At 45.2% G+C, this 14,445-nt stretch overlaps 1 protein-coding gene across 1 annotated transcript in view; it reads left to right on the top strand.

Moving 5' to 3' along the window:
- Positions 1–14,445, top strand: part of arhgap10 (Rho GTPase activating protein 10) — a 51,427-nt gene that overhangs the window by 19,299 nt on the left and 17,683 nt on the right. Inside the window, exons 7-17 of the mRNA XM_036551156.1 lie at positions 13–117; positions 610–739; positions 1,143–1,249; positions 1,968–2,062; positions 2,909–2,990; positions 3,441–3,480; positions 3,920–3,988; positions 4,627–4,701; positions 7,265–7,352; positions 9,407–9,465; positions 11,548–11,653. Of these exons, the coding sequence (XP_036407049.1) occupies positions 13–117; positions 610–739; positions 1,143–1,249; positions 1,968–2,062; positions 2,909–2,990; positions 3,441–3,480; positions 3,920–3,988; positions 4,627–4,701; positions 7,265–7,352; positions 9,407–9,465; positions 11,548–11,653 (956 nt within the window). The remainder of the gene's footprint in view (positions 1–12; positions 118–609; positions 740–1,142; positions 1,250–1,967; positions 2,063–2,908; positions 2,991–3,440; positions 3,481–3,919; positions 3,989–4,626; positions 4,702–7,264; positions 7,353–9,406; positions 9,466–11,547; positions 11,654–14,445) is intronic.

Consider the following 14,445-nt stretch of genomic DNA (forward strand, 5'->3'; position numbering starts at 1 on the left):
TCTCCCTCTCAGATGCTGGCCTTCTTTCAGACCGTTTTCACCTTCTATCACCAGGGGTTTGAGCTGGCAAAGGACTTTGACCATTACAAGAGGGCCTTGCAGATCAACATTCAGAATGTGAGCTTGCACTTAAACAGGGATGGGCATTTATTCCCGCTGAAGGTGTAGCTGTAAAGCTCAGACATTCACCCCTGAATTTCTCATGCCTTTTCTGGAACATGAAAAACATGACCAATTCAAAGTATTTGTAAGTTGTGTAGTTGCTGGGTATTGTGAAGCATGGTTACTCGCAAAGTTTTCACTAAACGTTACCTCACAAATGTGTAATGCGATTGTATCTCGTGCATTGTACCATAAAGGATAAAAATATGCCATCACAGTTGTTCCAGATATATTTCCATATACAGTACCAGTGTTGCCTGTACATGTTTGTTATCTGTAACAAGAAGGTTTCTTAAGTTGTGATTTTTGGACTTAAAAAGCAGTATGTGTATTAACAGTGATGATAAGACAGAAGAGGATATGGCTGTTTCCAGCCCTCATATATGGTGTTTAACCTGTGAGGTACCAGATGGTGAGGGGGGATTTTTTTGCTTTATTTACTCGCAGACAAGGAATCGTTTTGAGGGTACCAGGTCGGAGGTGGAGGAACTGATGAGGAAGATTAAGGAATGCCCACAGGAGCACAGACAAACCAGCCCTATTAGTATCGAGGGTTACCTGTATGTCCAGGAGAAACGTAAGAATCTCACACACACCTGTACAACGTCAGCAGTGAGGGTTACCTGTACGTCCAGGAGAAACGTAAGAATCACACACACACCTGTACAGCGTCAGCAGTGAGGGTTACCTGTACGTCCAGGAGAAACATAAGAATCACATCCACACCTGTACAACGTCAGCATTGAGGGTTACCTGTACATCCAGGAGAAACGCAAGAATCTCACATACACCTGTACGACATCAGCATTGAGGGTTACCTGTATGTCCACATTACACAGTTACACACATGGCAGGACTGCAGTACCTTTCTTATCATTTTTGCCTCCTGCAGAAGGACAGATGATATCTTTACCTGTGGCTGCGGATAAAGTTACGCATTTTGTATCGGGGCGAGTAAATACTGATGTTTCTCTCCGCAGGCCCTCCCCCATTTGGCTCCAGCTGGGTGAAGCGGTACTGCACATATGTCAAAGAGCAGAAGTTACTGCATATGGTGACATTCGACCACAGATCTGGGGGCAAGATTGTAAGTCGTGGGTGTGAGGACTGTGAAATATGCGAGTATGGTGTTAATTCATATCAGCACAGCAGTGTGTTGTGGTGGTTTTCTTCAGTGAGATCAGTATTCCCTATACTTGGGAGTTTCGCTCTGGTGAGCGTGTGTTTTTATACCTACTCAGATGTGTGTAAGGGTTTACAGTTATGAGGATACACCTTACACTGTGGCCCATGCTCTGGGGCCAGGCACAATGATCATTACAGCCTGGTTTACAGTTATGAGGATACACCTTACACTGTGGCCCATGCTCTGGGGCCAGGCACAATGATCATTACAGCCTGGTTTACAGTTATGAGGATACACCTTACACTGTGGCCCATGCTCTGGGGCCAGGCACAATGATCATTACAGCCTGGTTTACAGTTATGAGGATACACCTTACACTGTGGCCCATGCTCTGGGGCCAGGCACAATGATCATTACAGCCTGGTTTACAGTTATGAGGATACACCTTACACTGTGGCCCATGCTCTGGGGCCAGGCACAATGATCATTACAGCCTGTAGTTAAGGAGGGGAATGATTGTAAGGTACTTTGGTCAAAGCGCCGATCTCTGCTTCTCTCCTACGTTCTGGCCGTGGCAGAGTTGTTGGTTGCGGTGTGAGTGCCTGAAGCGCTGGGTTGTTTTGCCAGTTCGCCACCTCCTGCTGTCTAATCAGGCTCTGAGCCCTCTGTCTCTCCCCAGGGGGAAACTGACTCTGTCATCCTCAAGTCCTGCTCCTGGAAGAACACTGACGTCTTCGACCGGAGGTTCTGCTTAGACATAGAGATAACTGACCGGTGAGACCTCTTCCTGCGGTCCTGCTCTTCTGAATTCTGTCTGCATATCCATGTGTTTACCTTGGGAGTTTGCAGTTAAAATAATTGCCTGTTTGAAGGGAAATTGTCTCAGTTCTAAGACTGTTCAATTCAATTCAGCCATTATAATTTAGAATTTATGGAATTCCTTCTCTAAGGTTAATGACCCCTTCCAAACGTATTTCTGTTTGATAAAGCAATCAAAGTGTCTCACTCATGTTCTGTTAACTACAGGTTTATACACTGCTTAAGGTAACGTGAAACAGTACAGTAAATTCCTTTTATCAGTAATTTTTGTTGTTATTGTAATAATGAATATTTTAATATACAGTATTTTACACTGTCAAAATGCATAGCAGACATTACCTTTAGTAATATGCAGGTTAAGAGCAGTGGCAATAAGTTTGTGACATGTCATGTGATTGAGCAGAAGCTGACAGGAGAAAGAAAAAGGTGTTTAATATGAGAGGTTCTGAGCAGTGCTGGTACAGCATGACCCCTGGCACGGATGGCTGGCCAGCTCTCGGCTGAATGTCAGGGTGCCACTCCACCTCCACTTCCTGTCTCGGGGTGCGTCTTGGCACCCTGTTTGCGCTGGAATGAGGCAGTAATATGGCCGCTCACAGAGGGGAAAATCATTGGTGAAGTGAGGCTTGTTAGAGACTGGGGTGTGGTGTGTGTGTGAGGGGGGGGGGGGTGGTATGGAGTGTGATTTCTTGGCTGTCTAACTATGGAAAGCTACCAGAAGGCATTCAAGTGATGTCACGCAGCGCTTGGTGAGTAGTGAGTGAAGCACTGAGTAACTTTGCGCTGCTGTTCTGCCTCTAGGCCAGGCGTAGTCCTCACTGTCCAGGCCCTCTCAGAAGATGACCGCAAATTCTGGATGCAGGCCATGGGTGGGAAGGAGCCAGTAAGTGTCCAGAGATGCGTGGGAAGGGGGACTTGGCTAACCCTATGGGGATGAAAGCTGTAAACGTTCACAGGGAGCAGGCCTCGTCCAATAGGAGGGACTTCAGACGGCTCCAGCTCCTAAACCCCCCCCCCCCCCCCACCCCCGTACCTTACCACCACTCAAAACCAGAAACAGTTCAGCTGCCTCAAGCCCTGAGAAGAATGACTTCACATTCATCCAACTCGCTGTAATCGCCATCTCACAGAGACAGCCTCTCCAGCAGTTTTACGGAACCATATCTGATTGCAAGTCGTTGTTTCGTTATTGTTGTAGCAACAGCACAGTTACACTCCATAATCTGATATTTAAGGGTAATCTGTTTTCATTGAATATAGGGAGACATTTATACATGAGGGACACTGAATGTGATTTATGTCGTAATTAGTGTTGTTTTCTTGTTTTGAACAGATAAATTATTTTGGTAGGACTTACTCAAAGGAAAGAGGAAGTGAGTATCAACACCTTTATTGTTTTTGAAGGTTGTTCATGAGCAAAAAAGGCTACAATTCAAATGATTTATAACAGTTACCTTATTATTTTACTAATGAAATGCAACCTTTGTTTTACAAAGGCTATTGAAATCTGAGTGAAGTATTAAATGTGACACTCTAATAGAGATTCGTGTGCTGGCATCTAGGTTACCTGTGGTATCAGGGCCCCTCCCCCCAGGATCCATTCACTTACACTGGCATGGGACATTGCACCCATTATGACAGTGTTTAGTAACAAAGCCTGCATTCATAGCAGTGTCTGTAAGGCAATATTAGCTGTAGTACACACACATGCACATATAAAATATATAAAATACAGTGATATGGTTTCTGAAAATGTAATAATGAAAAATGTAATAATAATATAACTAAAACACATTATTTTGTGTTTTACAGTTGACGCACAGCTGGATGAAGTTGGATTTTCCTTTGTAAAGAACTGCATCGGCGCCATAGAAACAAGAGGTAATATTAGAGGAGCTAGGATTCTTTCTGTGATTGAGAGATACGGTAGTGGCTGTGATTGATTGTTTTGCATACCTCTCTTTGGACTTGAGCAAGCAGTCATGGCAAACATGTATCGGAACAAAACTCTGCAGAAAATACAAAGTTGTGCAAGGTCAAACCAAATAAACGCAGAATGTTCATTAGTATGGATGTACTGAATCCCTCAGCACTCTAGGAGATCTTTTATTGACATGTTTCTGTTCAAAATTTCCCATTCCCCATGTTGCAAGCAAGCACAAGGTAAACACACATGGTGTGATACATTTTGTTCAGCACTAGGGGGCAGGAGTGGCATTCACTCTGATTGTCAGACGTGCTGCCAGGAACAACTTGTCAAGGCCCTCGTTAAATAAGTCATTAAAATCTGAAGCCAAAACTGCATTTAAAAATGGCATCAGTTCACCTACAGTGCAGCAATAAACCTTTAAAAGACAAAAGCTGCAGAGAGGTCTGTTCTCAGCAACCTTTTATAAGAAAACTTTTTTTTGTAAGCAGACACAGTGTTCAAGTAGAACCTACCATTTGAATTACCATGTGTTTCTGTTAAGCCTTAACTGCGCATGTGATTGTGTAAATATTTTTTTGTCCTCTTGCAGGTATCAATGACCTGGGGCTGTACCGAGTCGTTGGGGTCAGTTCGAAGGTGCAGAGGCTTTTAAGTATTATGATCGGTAGGCTACTGTCATATTTTGTCTTTTGTATCTGGAGTTTAGCAGGGCAGAGAATTGTGGAAACTACAGCTCGCAGTTCATTGTTGCTCCTCTAGTTTATCTAGGTCACACACCACTAACCCCGTGTGTGCTTTTTTATCGCAGAGACGTTTCTCCTTTTAAATTCTTATTCACGTTGTCTTACGCCAAAAATGTCCGAAAATGTTAACACTCCCTACATATTCTGACTTCTCCCGTTCCTTCGCATGTCTGTATGTGAGATGGAGCCAGGGACTGATGTGTGGGAGATGTCTTTCTGCAGCTGGGGCGTTAAATAAGTTATGAAGGAACACGGAGGCATGAAGAGGGCTGAGCCGGAGAGACAGGACAAGTACGAAAAGGCCCTCCGCAAAGCTTGTCTGTCTGGCTGAGGAGAACAGGATGAAAAAAAAAATGCGTATATTAAAGCAGTAACTGAGATAAAACGGCTAAGTGCCGATGATCAAAATGCCCTGTGCCCAGGACCGTCAGGCTCCGACTGGCTGCAGCTGCAGTTGATATGTGGCAGCCACTAGAGGGCAGTGTTGTTCAGTTTGGCTGCCCCCACCCCCCCAGCACATCAGTCCTGGCAGTGCATAATAGCTCTGTGTGTAGACGGCTCATTGGCATTCAGGTGTACTGCGGCCCATCTACTGGCGGCGTCGGGCGGGAGGCCTGTTCCAGCCCTGTCCTTGCAGGTGACACTTGGCACAAGTCCTAAGAGCGGGGTGCCAGATTTAGCCTTTCGTCCTCCTCATCATTACCCACACAGACCTCACCCGTGCTCTGGGAGGGATCGGGGCGCCTCTGCCCTGGTGCGGCGGCCCATGTGGAGCTAGGATTTATTTTGTGTCAAGTCTTCTGTGTTTCTGTTGTTTTTTATATTTGACGTACAGTATCATTGCATGGGCTTTTGCACAGTGGTCTGCTGAATCCTTCATGGCAGCTTCAGAAGTGTCTCTTTTACTATTGATTCATGCCTCGAGGCTTCCCAGCAGTGTTTGGAAAGTAGAGCTGAATTTACGGCGCACTGTGGGAAAACAGATGGAGACTCTGTCTCATCAGCTGTGTCTGAAATAAACATTTTAAAGAAAACGGAATTCGCTGGGCAGCCCGCGATTGCTAGCATGAGCAGTGGTGTTGTGTTGTACCCTGCCTCGCTTGTAAGTCGCTTCAGATAAAAGCGCCTGCCAAATGAAAAAAAAAATGTAAATGTAATGTAAATGCAGTCGTGCCCTCTCTAGGGGGTAGCAGGGTGCGGCAGTGCCCTCTCTGAGGGGTAGCAAGGTACAGCAGAGCCCTCTTTAAGTGGTAGCAGAGCGGATGTCAGGGGGATGGGCAGATTTAGTGTTGCGTCTCTCTCTGCATTCCGGATGGGTTTTAGTGCAGGTTTGTGCACCCCTCTCCTCAGTGTGAACACTCAGGCAGTGTTTACCAGCCTCCAGACAAGCACTGCAGGAGCGCCACGGCCTGCCAGTCATTGCACATCACAGCTGCAGACGCTGTGATCCTGAGCGCTGTCACAGACCCCCCCCCCTCTCTGTCGCTCTCTCTCTCTCTCTGTGTTTCTCTCTGTCACTCTCTCCCTCTCTCTCTCCCTCCCCCCCCCCCTCTCTCTCTCTCTCTCTCTCTCGTCCTGTGGTCCAACCCTGCTTCCATTGCTAGTGAAAATATTTTCTAAGCTGGTCAGTGTATTGGGGTGGAGTTTGGGCAGGTGCGGGGGTAGGGAGCGTCCTGACCTCAAACTTCCTTGGAAGTCTAGGGACACGCCTTCTCTCCATGCTACAGTTTGGTGCACAGAGGGCCCTGACCAAGCTGCATCTTCACCCCTCTGCCTCCCACCGACCCTGATCACTCTACCTGCCCGACTCAGACACAGACTGAGCAGCTCTCTTCATGCTTCATGCTTCACACAGTCCTTCCCACAGGCTCCTCCTGTGGGAGTGTTTAACATGGCCTCTGAGTCTCCCCGCTCATACAGATGCTCATATGCAAGGGCTGAGAGACAGCTCACGGGTATACCTCACCCCGCAATTTGAGATGAACTGTAGAGAATCACCCCCATCTAGATGATGATGGAGAATGTTCATGGTTATTTGTAGTAAGGATTGTCCAAATTTAGTGTTTTACGAGATGTTAAGTTCAGTAATGGGTCTGTCTGGGCAAAACATATATGTAATTACATTATTTGGAGAAGCAGCGTGTAGTTTTTAAACGTTGACACATTTTTTATGGCTGCTCAAGTGAAACCATCTGCTTGCATTTTGTTTGAGTAAATCTTTCTCATTATGCCTACCTTTACCCTAGTCTTACACTTCAAATTCAACCCCTCTCTAGTACGCCAGTAATCAAGTTATGTAATGAATACTTACAAAGGACCTGCACAGTACCAACAAGCATTTGTGTAATTATATGAGTGCAGTGTATATTTGCTTAGCATAATGAGCGTTGGAAAATAATCTTTTTAGCGGCTTCGTCTTGCATTTCATTTCAAAGCGTGTTGAGGCTGCGAGGTCATTAACTTGAAGTCCTTGTGGTCTTTCAGATGAGAAGACCTGCAACGAGGTGGACCTGGCTGCGTCTGATGACTGGGACATCAAAACCATAACGAGCGCATTAAAGCTGTATCTGAGGTAAGATTCACGTCTGAGACCCCGACCGGAAGTGAATGATGGAGGCGTGGGCGTAGATTCGGGATTACACAGGGACCCTCTGCCCACTGCCTGTCACAGTGAGTCAGAGACCGAGCCAATCAGCCCCGATCCCACACAGCCAGGGGTGATTTTTTTTGTTTTTAGTCAAATTTCTCCAAATTCTGGTTCAGCATTAAACTGGTTATGCAGAATGTATGTTGCATGACCTGCATTGCGGTTTTCAGGTACTCCGATTGCACCGAGAGCCTTAATTCTACTTTTACATTTATTTACATTTGTTCATTTGGCAGATGCTTTTATCCAAAACGACTTACAAGTGAGGCAGAGTACAACACAAGCAAAAAAAAAACCATAAGGAGTCAGCAGTATTAGAAGAGCTGAATGACCAGGTTTCAATGGTTGGCCAGACATTTGAATTTGGGAGAAACCAAAAAAAGGAAATCTTTGAAGTCATCAGACCTTTACACAAAACGTACCCACTCCTTTTACTGTCCTTCTGGTGGAGTGTGACTCAAAATGGAGGTGACTTTAACGGGCCCAGAATTTGAGTGGCGTAAACACCTCGCATTGCAATCAAAAACAATTCTTTTTTGAAGGAGACCGATCCTTTTGCTCCAAGAAGCACGAAAAGAAAACCGAGAAGTGATGTGTAGATACATTTATAATAATAATCTATAAAACAGACGATGGGTTGCCAGGAGACCCAGGAAGGTGTGCTTGAAAGGAAACATCAGAGCATCAGGAAGCAGAGTGACTTTGAGGAATGGGAGTCACCTGCTCCCGCTGGGGCTTCCACTTCTGCCCTGTTTGTGTTGCCTATCCGGCGGCCGTACAGGTCCCGCTCGTCCAAGCCATATTGATTTTTCATAAGGTCGTGGTGCAGCGCAGGTTTCGCTAAGTCCTGGCAACGCGAAAGGGAAAGATAATCATTAAAGTTGGATTACTCCCAGGAAACCAAACAGTCTCAAAGGGAGAGGTCAGGAATTTGGTTCTCTTGCGCTGCAATCTCAAAAATATTTGCATAGTTTTGCAACAACAACAGAAAGCTGTTTGACTTAGTATCATAATCACTCTGGGCGTATTTTTGTTGGCATCACGCACTGATTTTTTTTTTTTTTTTTACACGAGGGGGGCTTATCAGTTTCTGTGTTCATGGCAGAAATACATAGAGGAGAGATGATTTAAAAGTCATTTAGACAGCATTAGAATACTGTATTCTTAATCAAACTATATCCGTTGAATCAGCAATGTCTTCTCTTTGCTTTTGGGAGTTTCCCTGTTGGAGCGGTCTCACAATAGAAATGTTGATACGGAACTTCGACAAGTGCCGATTTCAGGAATTTTTTTGGTTTTACGAACACTGCTGATTTTACCTGGTCTTTTGTTCACTTTCTTTTCTTGAGGGATGTTGCTATTAGTGCATCACTTGATTATGCTTATAGCTGGCTTTCAGTTCAGCTCCCTGAACGAGGCCCGTAATTGGGAATAGGGTCACAGTCTGCTGAAGAGATGCTGCTCCCACCCCTGTCTCTACGCAGACACAGGGCTCTGTGGAGGAGGGGCAGTGTCCCAGTACCTGAGGGTTCACAGGGTCAGTATGCAGTACCAAGTTTGAACACAACTTTTGTTCTTTATTTTTTTACTATTTTCCACATTTTAAAATAATAGTAAAGATGTCAAAACTATAAAATAACACAAATGGAATTATGCAGTGACAAAAAAGTGTTAAACAAATCAAAACTGTCTTATATTTTAAATTCTTCAAAATATTTATTTTTTTCTGGAAAGAAATGTATGTATAAGCATCAACTTCACTATTTATATTTGTGCAAGAAACAAATTTCAAGCGTTTAGCATAAGGCTTTAGATCAAAATGTCTTTGAATGCACCTTGCCCATTATCTTAATTGGGTGTGTCCAAACTTTTGTCTGGTACTGTATACAGTCCCATTAAATTGATTCATGTTTCAATGACATCGGCTGTGCTGTTTGTAAAACTGTCTCTTGTCTGTGTTGCTGTCTGTTGCTGTGAAGGAGTCTCCCGGAACCTCTGATGACCTATGGGCTTTACAAAGAGTTCATCGTCCCGGCAAGTGAGTACCTCCCCTCCCTCCGTCCTCAATCTAGAGCAACATTAGCGGCGGGGTCTCTGAACTCCGCCGTAATTACTGGACTGATCGTGACCTTAGCCAGACTCATAACTGTCTATGAAATGACTGGGTTCGGATGCCTTGGTTGTCAAAGACAGCGGTAACCGCTAATGTCTAGCGCACTCCAGTCCATGGTCAATCTATGACTGCTACTGCTCGAAGTTGTCATTATTTGTACATGTAGTCATTATGTAGGTCTTAAAAATGTCATTTACAAAACTTTTTTTTTGGTGCACAAGAAAAAACAAGAATGTTGTCTTTCTTGTTTTTCTCATAATCAGGAAATCTTATGATGAATGGAAAACGCCAATAAACATGTTGAGTCTTGATGGTACTGAATGGTTCTTTGTGTGCAAACAAGCGTTGGCTTGTCTCTGTTTCTCATGTACAGAATGCAAAAAACACAGTGCAGAATCCTCCGTAACTCCCCTCATATTCACTGCAGGAGATGGATCTGTTTCAGGGTTTTGCAGGACGGCACTTGCTCAGAACCAATATAGGCAGCCATGTTGTCCGCCGGCCTTCGTTGTCAGGGAACTCTAAACAATAAAGTAAAAGAATATAGGTGTCATTAGTGTCAATAAGTTTTTTGCCTGACTGTGTGAGTGATGTGTCTGTGATGGATCATGTTTCTTCTGCAGGAATGAGAAAGTTGTGGACCCTGCGGAGGGTGTTTTTTTATGCTTCAGGAATCACGCTGGAATGATCGCCGGTTCTGGATCGCATTGTGGGTTTGGCGCGAGCGCGGCGGAGGAGATGTGGTTTTAATCACTGAAGCTCAAGGCCAATTTCTGCTTTCCCGGAGCCTGTTTGAAATAAATCACCTGTAAAATACGGCCCCATTTTCTAAATCATCCCCCCGTTCTGTCAGCAGGCGGGAGCTGGAAGGTATACTTAGAAATTTGGCAGTGCATTCAGTATCAATTTATATCGTTGCTCGGTCCTGTATGTGAAAGAATCGGCAGGTATGCTGCACATGGGGCCCTGTTAACTGCAGATACTTCAAGCGATCATCGGCCAGCTCGTACGGCGGCCCGCACTAATGGGATCTTTCGCGATTACGTCTTTTATCTGCTGTGTGCAGCGGCTTCGTGAGGAAATAGAAAAATTGGATTAGTAGTGAAAATATTTTATTTCCCTTTTTTTTTTTTTTGAAGAATTAGGGGCTGTAAGGAGCTTTTGGCTTGTTTAAGCCCTCGCTTGGCACTGGCGGGGCTATAGATTGAGTTCGTGTGGGCGGCTAGCTCGGGCGGGCGGAGTGCGTGTGGAAATTGGAGCTGATGATCTGCGGAGCTTTAATTTGGCTTTCTGCATGCAGTTGTCCCTTTACCGTAATATTTTACAGTCTGCTGTCAGCGCGTCAGAGTTGGCCGTGCCATAAAACATCATGAGCTTCCTATTAATTATTTTCTTGTCAAGTACCATATGGTCATGTGTGGTATGTGTGGATTACGACTGATTTTGGTTGTGTTTGAGGAAATCAAGGGTTAATGACACATCTTTGGCATCGCATCAGCTGTAATGTAATAGGGCATGCATATTTGTAAATTATTCTGCGTGGAAATATACCTATCTGAAGCCATGATAAGCTAGATGAAGACACAGTTTTGCCCTGTGAAGGCAAGATGAAATGGGGCTTCAGGGATTTTGGGACTTTATGACTAGGTTTTTTGGCATCTGATTGGATCTCAGCCACGCGGTCCCTTTGATTGCATGCTGTGGTCGCACTATGAAACCGCAGCCCTAAATTCCTGTCTCGTTGAATTGGTGTATCCATCCAAAGGAGTATGCTTTTAATTTTAGCAAGGAGCTGGAATGGCAGAAACGCGGTTATTGAATTTTAAGCCACATTTGCTGTAATGAGCGATCACACAGATGCAGAAAGTGGCCCAGAGTTGCCCGAACAGAGCGTTGTCGGCAAGATCCTTATCGGCGCCGTGCACGCTGTTTTTCAAAGGCAGTGTGTGAAATTGTGCATCGTCATGCATGTAATTTGCTTAGCTCTCATTCTGTCCTCTTAAACAGAGTGCGGTAGTCCGGAGTCCCGAGTGGAGGCGATCCACTACCTGGTACACAAGCTTCCGGAGAAGAACCGGGCACTGCTGGGCATTCTGATGAAGCACTTGGCCAGGTAAGCGACCTGGGGGTTGGGGGCGGGGGTGGCGAAGGGGTGGCGGTAAGCATTGCCTTTTCAATTTCACATTTTTCAGACACCCTCTGAGGTCATTTCCCCGCAGTCTGGTGCTTTGGATTACATCAGATACGCTCTATCAATTCTCAGTAGGCTCAGGTACAGGGAATACAGAAACGGGAAGCATTCACCAGAACAATAAACTGTTTTGAGAGACATTTTTAAAGGCAGTTTCACCTCAGTACTGATTCAACTAACCCAAACAGCATTCCAGTTACATGATTTGTAGATAAGTTTCCCATTAATGTACTATTCTAGATTCAGTAATAATTTAATAATTGTTCAATAGTTGTCATGGTGAAATGTGATTTCAGGAGGAAGACTGAAGTAGGCCACCCACTATAGACTTCAGAGTTTTGTAATGTTTAATATGATTCAATTTATATATTTTTAGTTATTTATATTGATTGTATTTCAATAGTAAATATCACATCTGAGATGTTGTGAGTTAGGTAGTAGTACTACATTTCTGTTTACAAGGGTCAAAATGTAATAAAATGTTGAAGAATTTTTGTGATCTTTTTTCCGCTTAAGATAAGTAATACTTCATATCATCCAGTTGTGGTGGTAGCTCTGTAGTGCACTTATTCTAGAAGGAACCTGTTGTTGTTGCTTGCAGTGGAAACTCATTTTGTTTTTGACCAGAAGTCCTACTCAGATTTAATGGGAGTTATGTGATGTGGTTTGAGTGCCACTTTGCCGGTCTGTGTCGGCACTTTTCAAGAACACGGAGACCGGACTGTTGTTAGTGACATCATCAACGTCAGTCTCGGATACAGTGTCCTCGTTATTATCCTTGCCCGGGCTGGGTCACGCGGAGGCCAGTTGATCCCAAGGTTTTGTGGAGAGCGTGGCGGATTTAGGCAGCAATGCCTGCTCATTCTCGCTGCATCTGTCAGTTAGACAAGCTTCCCTGCAAGATATCAGCTGGGAAAACTTTTCTCAAGCTCCGCTTGCCTCTGCAATAAATCTGCACTTGGAGAGACAGCCTTTCTGTGCTCACTGCGGGTTCTTTCTGACAACGGATCTGTGATCAGCCTGCCCACCCCCAGTCCTAACCCCAACCATATGAATTCAAGTTTTGATCCTGATCCAGGATCAGTTGCTCGGGGGAAAAATAGTTACAACACAAGCCATGGAAAGCCATGGAAAGCTATCAGCTACGGTCCGGAGTGCATAACAGCATAGCTGTATGTTAGCAATTAGGCCATGGTTAAACTGCTCATACCAAGGAGCCCCTGTGACACGGTGGAGCGAGAAAAAGCATGTGGGGGCACTGTGCCATTATTAATCTGACTCTGCTCAGGACCCATGTCATGTTCCCTCTCTTTGGTAAAGTGGCGATAGATGCCCTCTGCTGTCACAAAGCCATCCTCTGCTGCCTAACACGTAACATCTCCACATGAAGGCATCATCTCACGCACACACACACACATCTTGCTGGGTGGGTGCAGTCTGCACGCAGTAGTTTATACACGCTCCCTCTCTCAAAGTGGGCCGGCAGACTGCAGGGATTTGTCACGCACACAGCTATCGATGCAGACACTTTTATAACTGCTCTTAATCCCAACATGAATGATGTTTGTCCGTTCCGCACTGAGAGAGAGAGAGAGAGAGAGAGAGACACTGCGCTTGTTGCTTGTGGCACTTTCTGCAGATTAGTTCCTGTCTCTGACCCCCTACTGGGTATTGGTATGAACTATTCGACTCCAGTGAAATGTATCAGAACAACAACTCCCAACACCACAAAGCCTGCAGCATGCAGACTCAGGGAAAGCAACTGTGATTCATTTGGTCTGTCTGAAGTGCAAAAGCAAGGCATAAGGTTTGAACATAGACATTACCAGCTAATAAATAACTTTACCTTAGCAAAGCTCTGGGGTATCGGTTTTGTCTGCATTAGACTGAAGAGGAGCTTAAATTGCGATTAAAAGTTTAGCTGAGTAGCGGAGAGGTATCCAGGGCAGGGTAATTTACTACCATCTTTTATCACCCTTGCCATTATCCCCTCTTTGCCTGTGTTCCTCTGTTCTTCAGATTATCAGCACATGGAGAAATGTTAAGAGTCATTGTAGCACAGTGTTCACAGGAGCTCGGAGGGATAGGGAGTTGGGGTACGACACGTCCGCGTAATCAGATTTGTTTCGTTGGTGAAGGATCGTGAAAAGTCAAGAATGTCCTGGTCGTCGAGCACACCCTCGAGGCGACACGCGCCCTCACAGGAAGCGCACAGCAACTGCATGCACCCATTCATTTAGCATGCTGGTCCAAGCATTTAAAACGGAGGATTCCAGAGACTGAGGTTTTACCTACAGTAGAGATTACCCTTCGCTCCTCATTGGGAGTAGCATAATGTGTTCGTGTAATGATTAGGTGAAATCATTGGCTCCTGAAAAATGCTGTCTAGCATTACAAGGTTACATTCATCTAGATGCTTCCTAAAGTAAGTGGAAGCAAAGAGCGGCTAATAACGGGATCTCTTCTCTCCAAGAAAAGCAAGAAAAAGCTGAAGGGCCGCGCTTAATGTAAGTGTACGCCAGAGCCAGAGTTTCCCCCGAAAGCGGCGCTTGTTTGTGAGTGATGATGGCGTTTCATTTGAGCCGGTCCCTTCCTCTCGGTGGACAGGCGAAGAACGCCCCGTCGCAAGCAAGGTGGTAACGGCGTCGAGCAGCTCGGGGGGGGGGGGGAGCGGAGCGGAGCCGCACGAGCAAAGGCCCCGAGTGTGTAACCTT

This window comes from Megalops cyprinoides, chromosome 18 (genome assembly GCF_013368585.1).
Source record: "Megalops cyprinoides isolate fMegCyp1 chromosome 18, fMegCyp1.pri, whole genome shotgun sequence".
Taxonomy (NCBI): Eukaryota; Metazoa; Chordata; class Actinopteri; order Elopiformes; family Megalopidae; genus Megalops; species Megalops cyprinoides.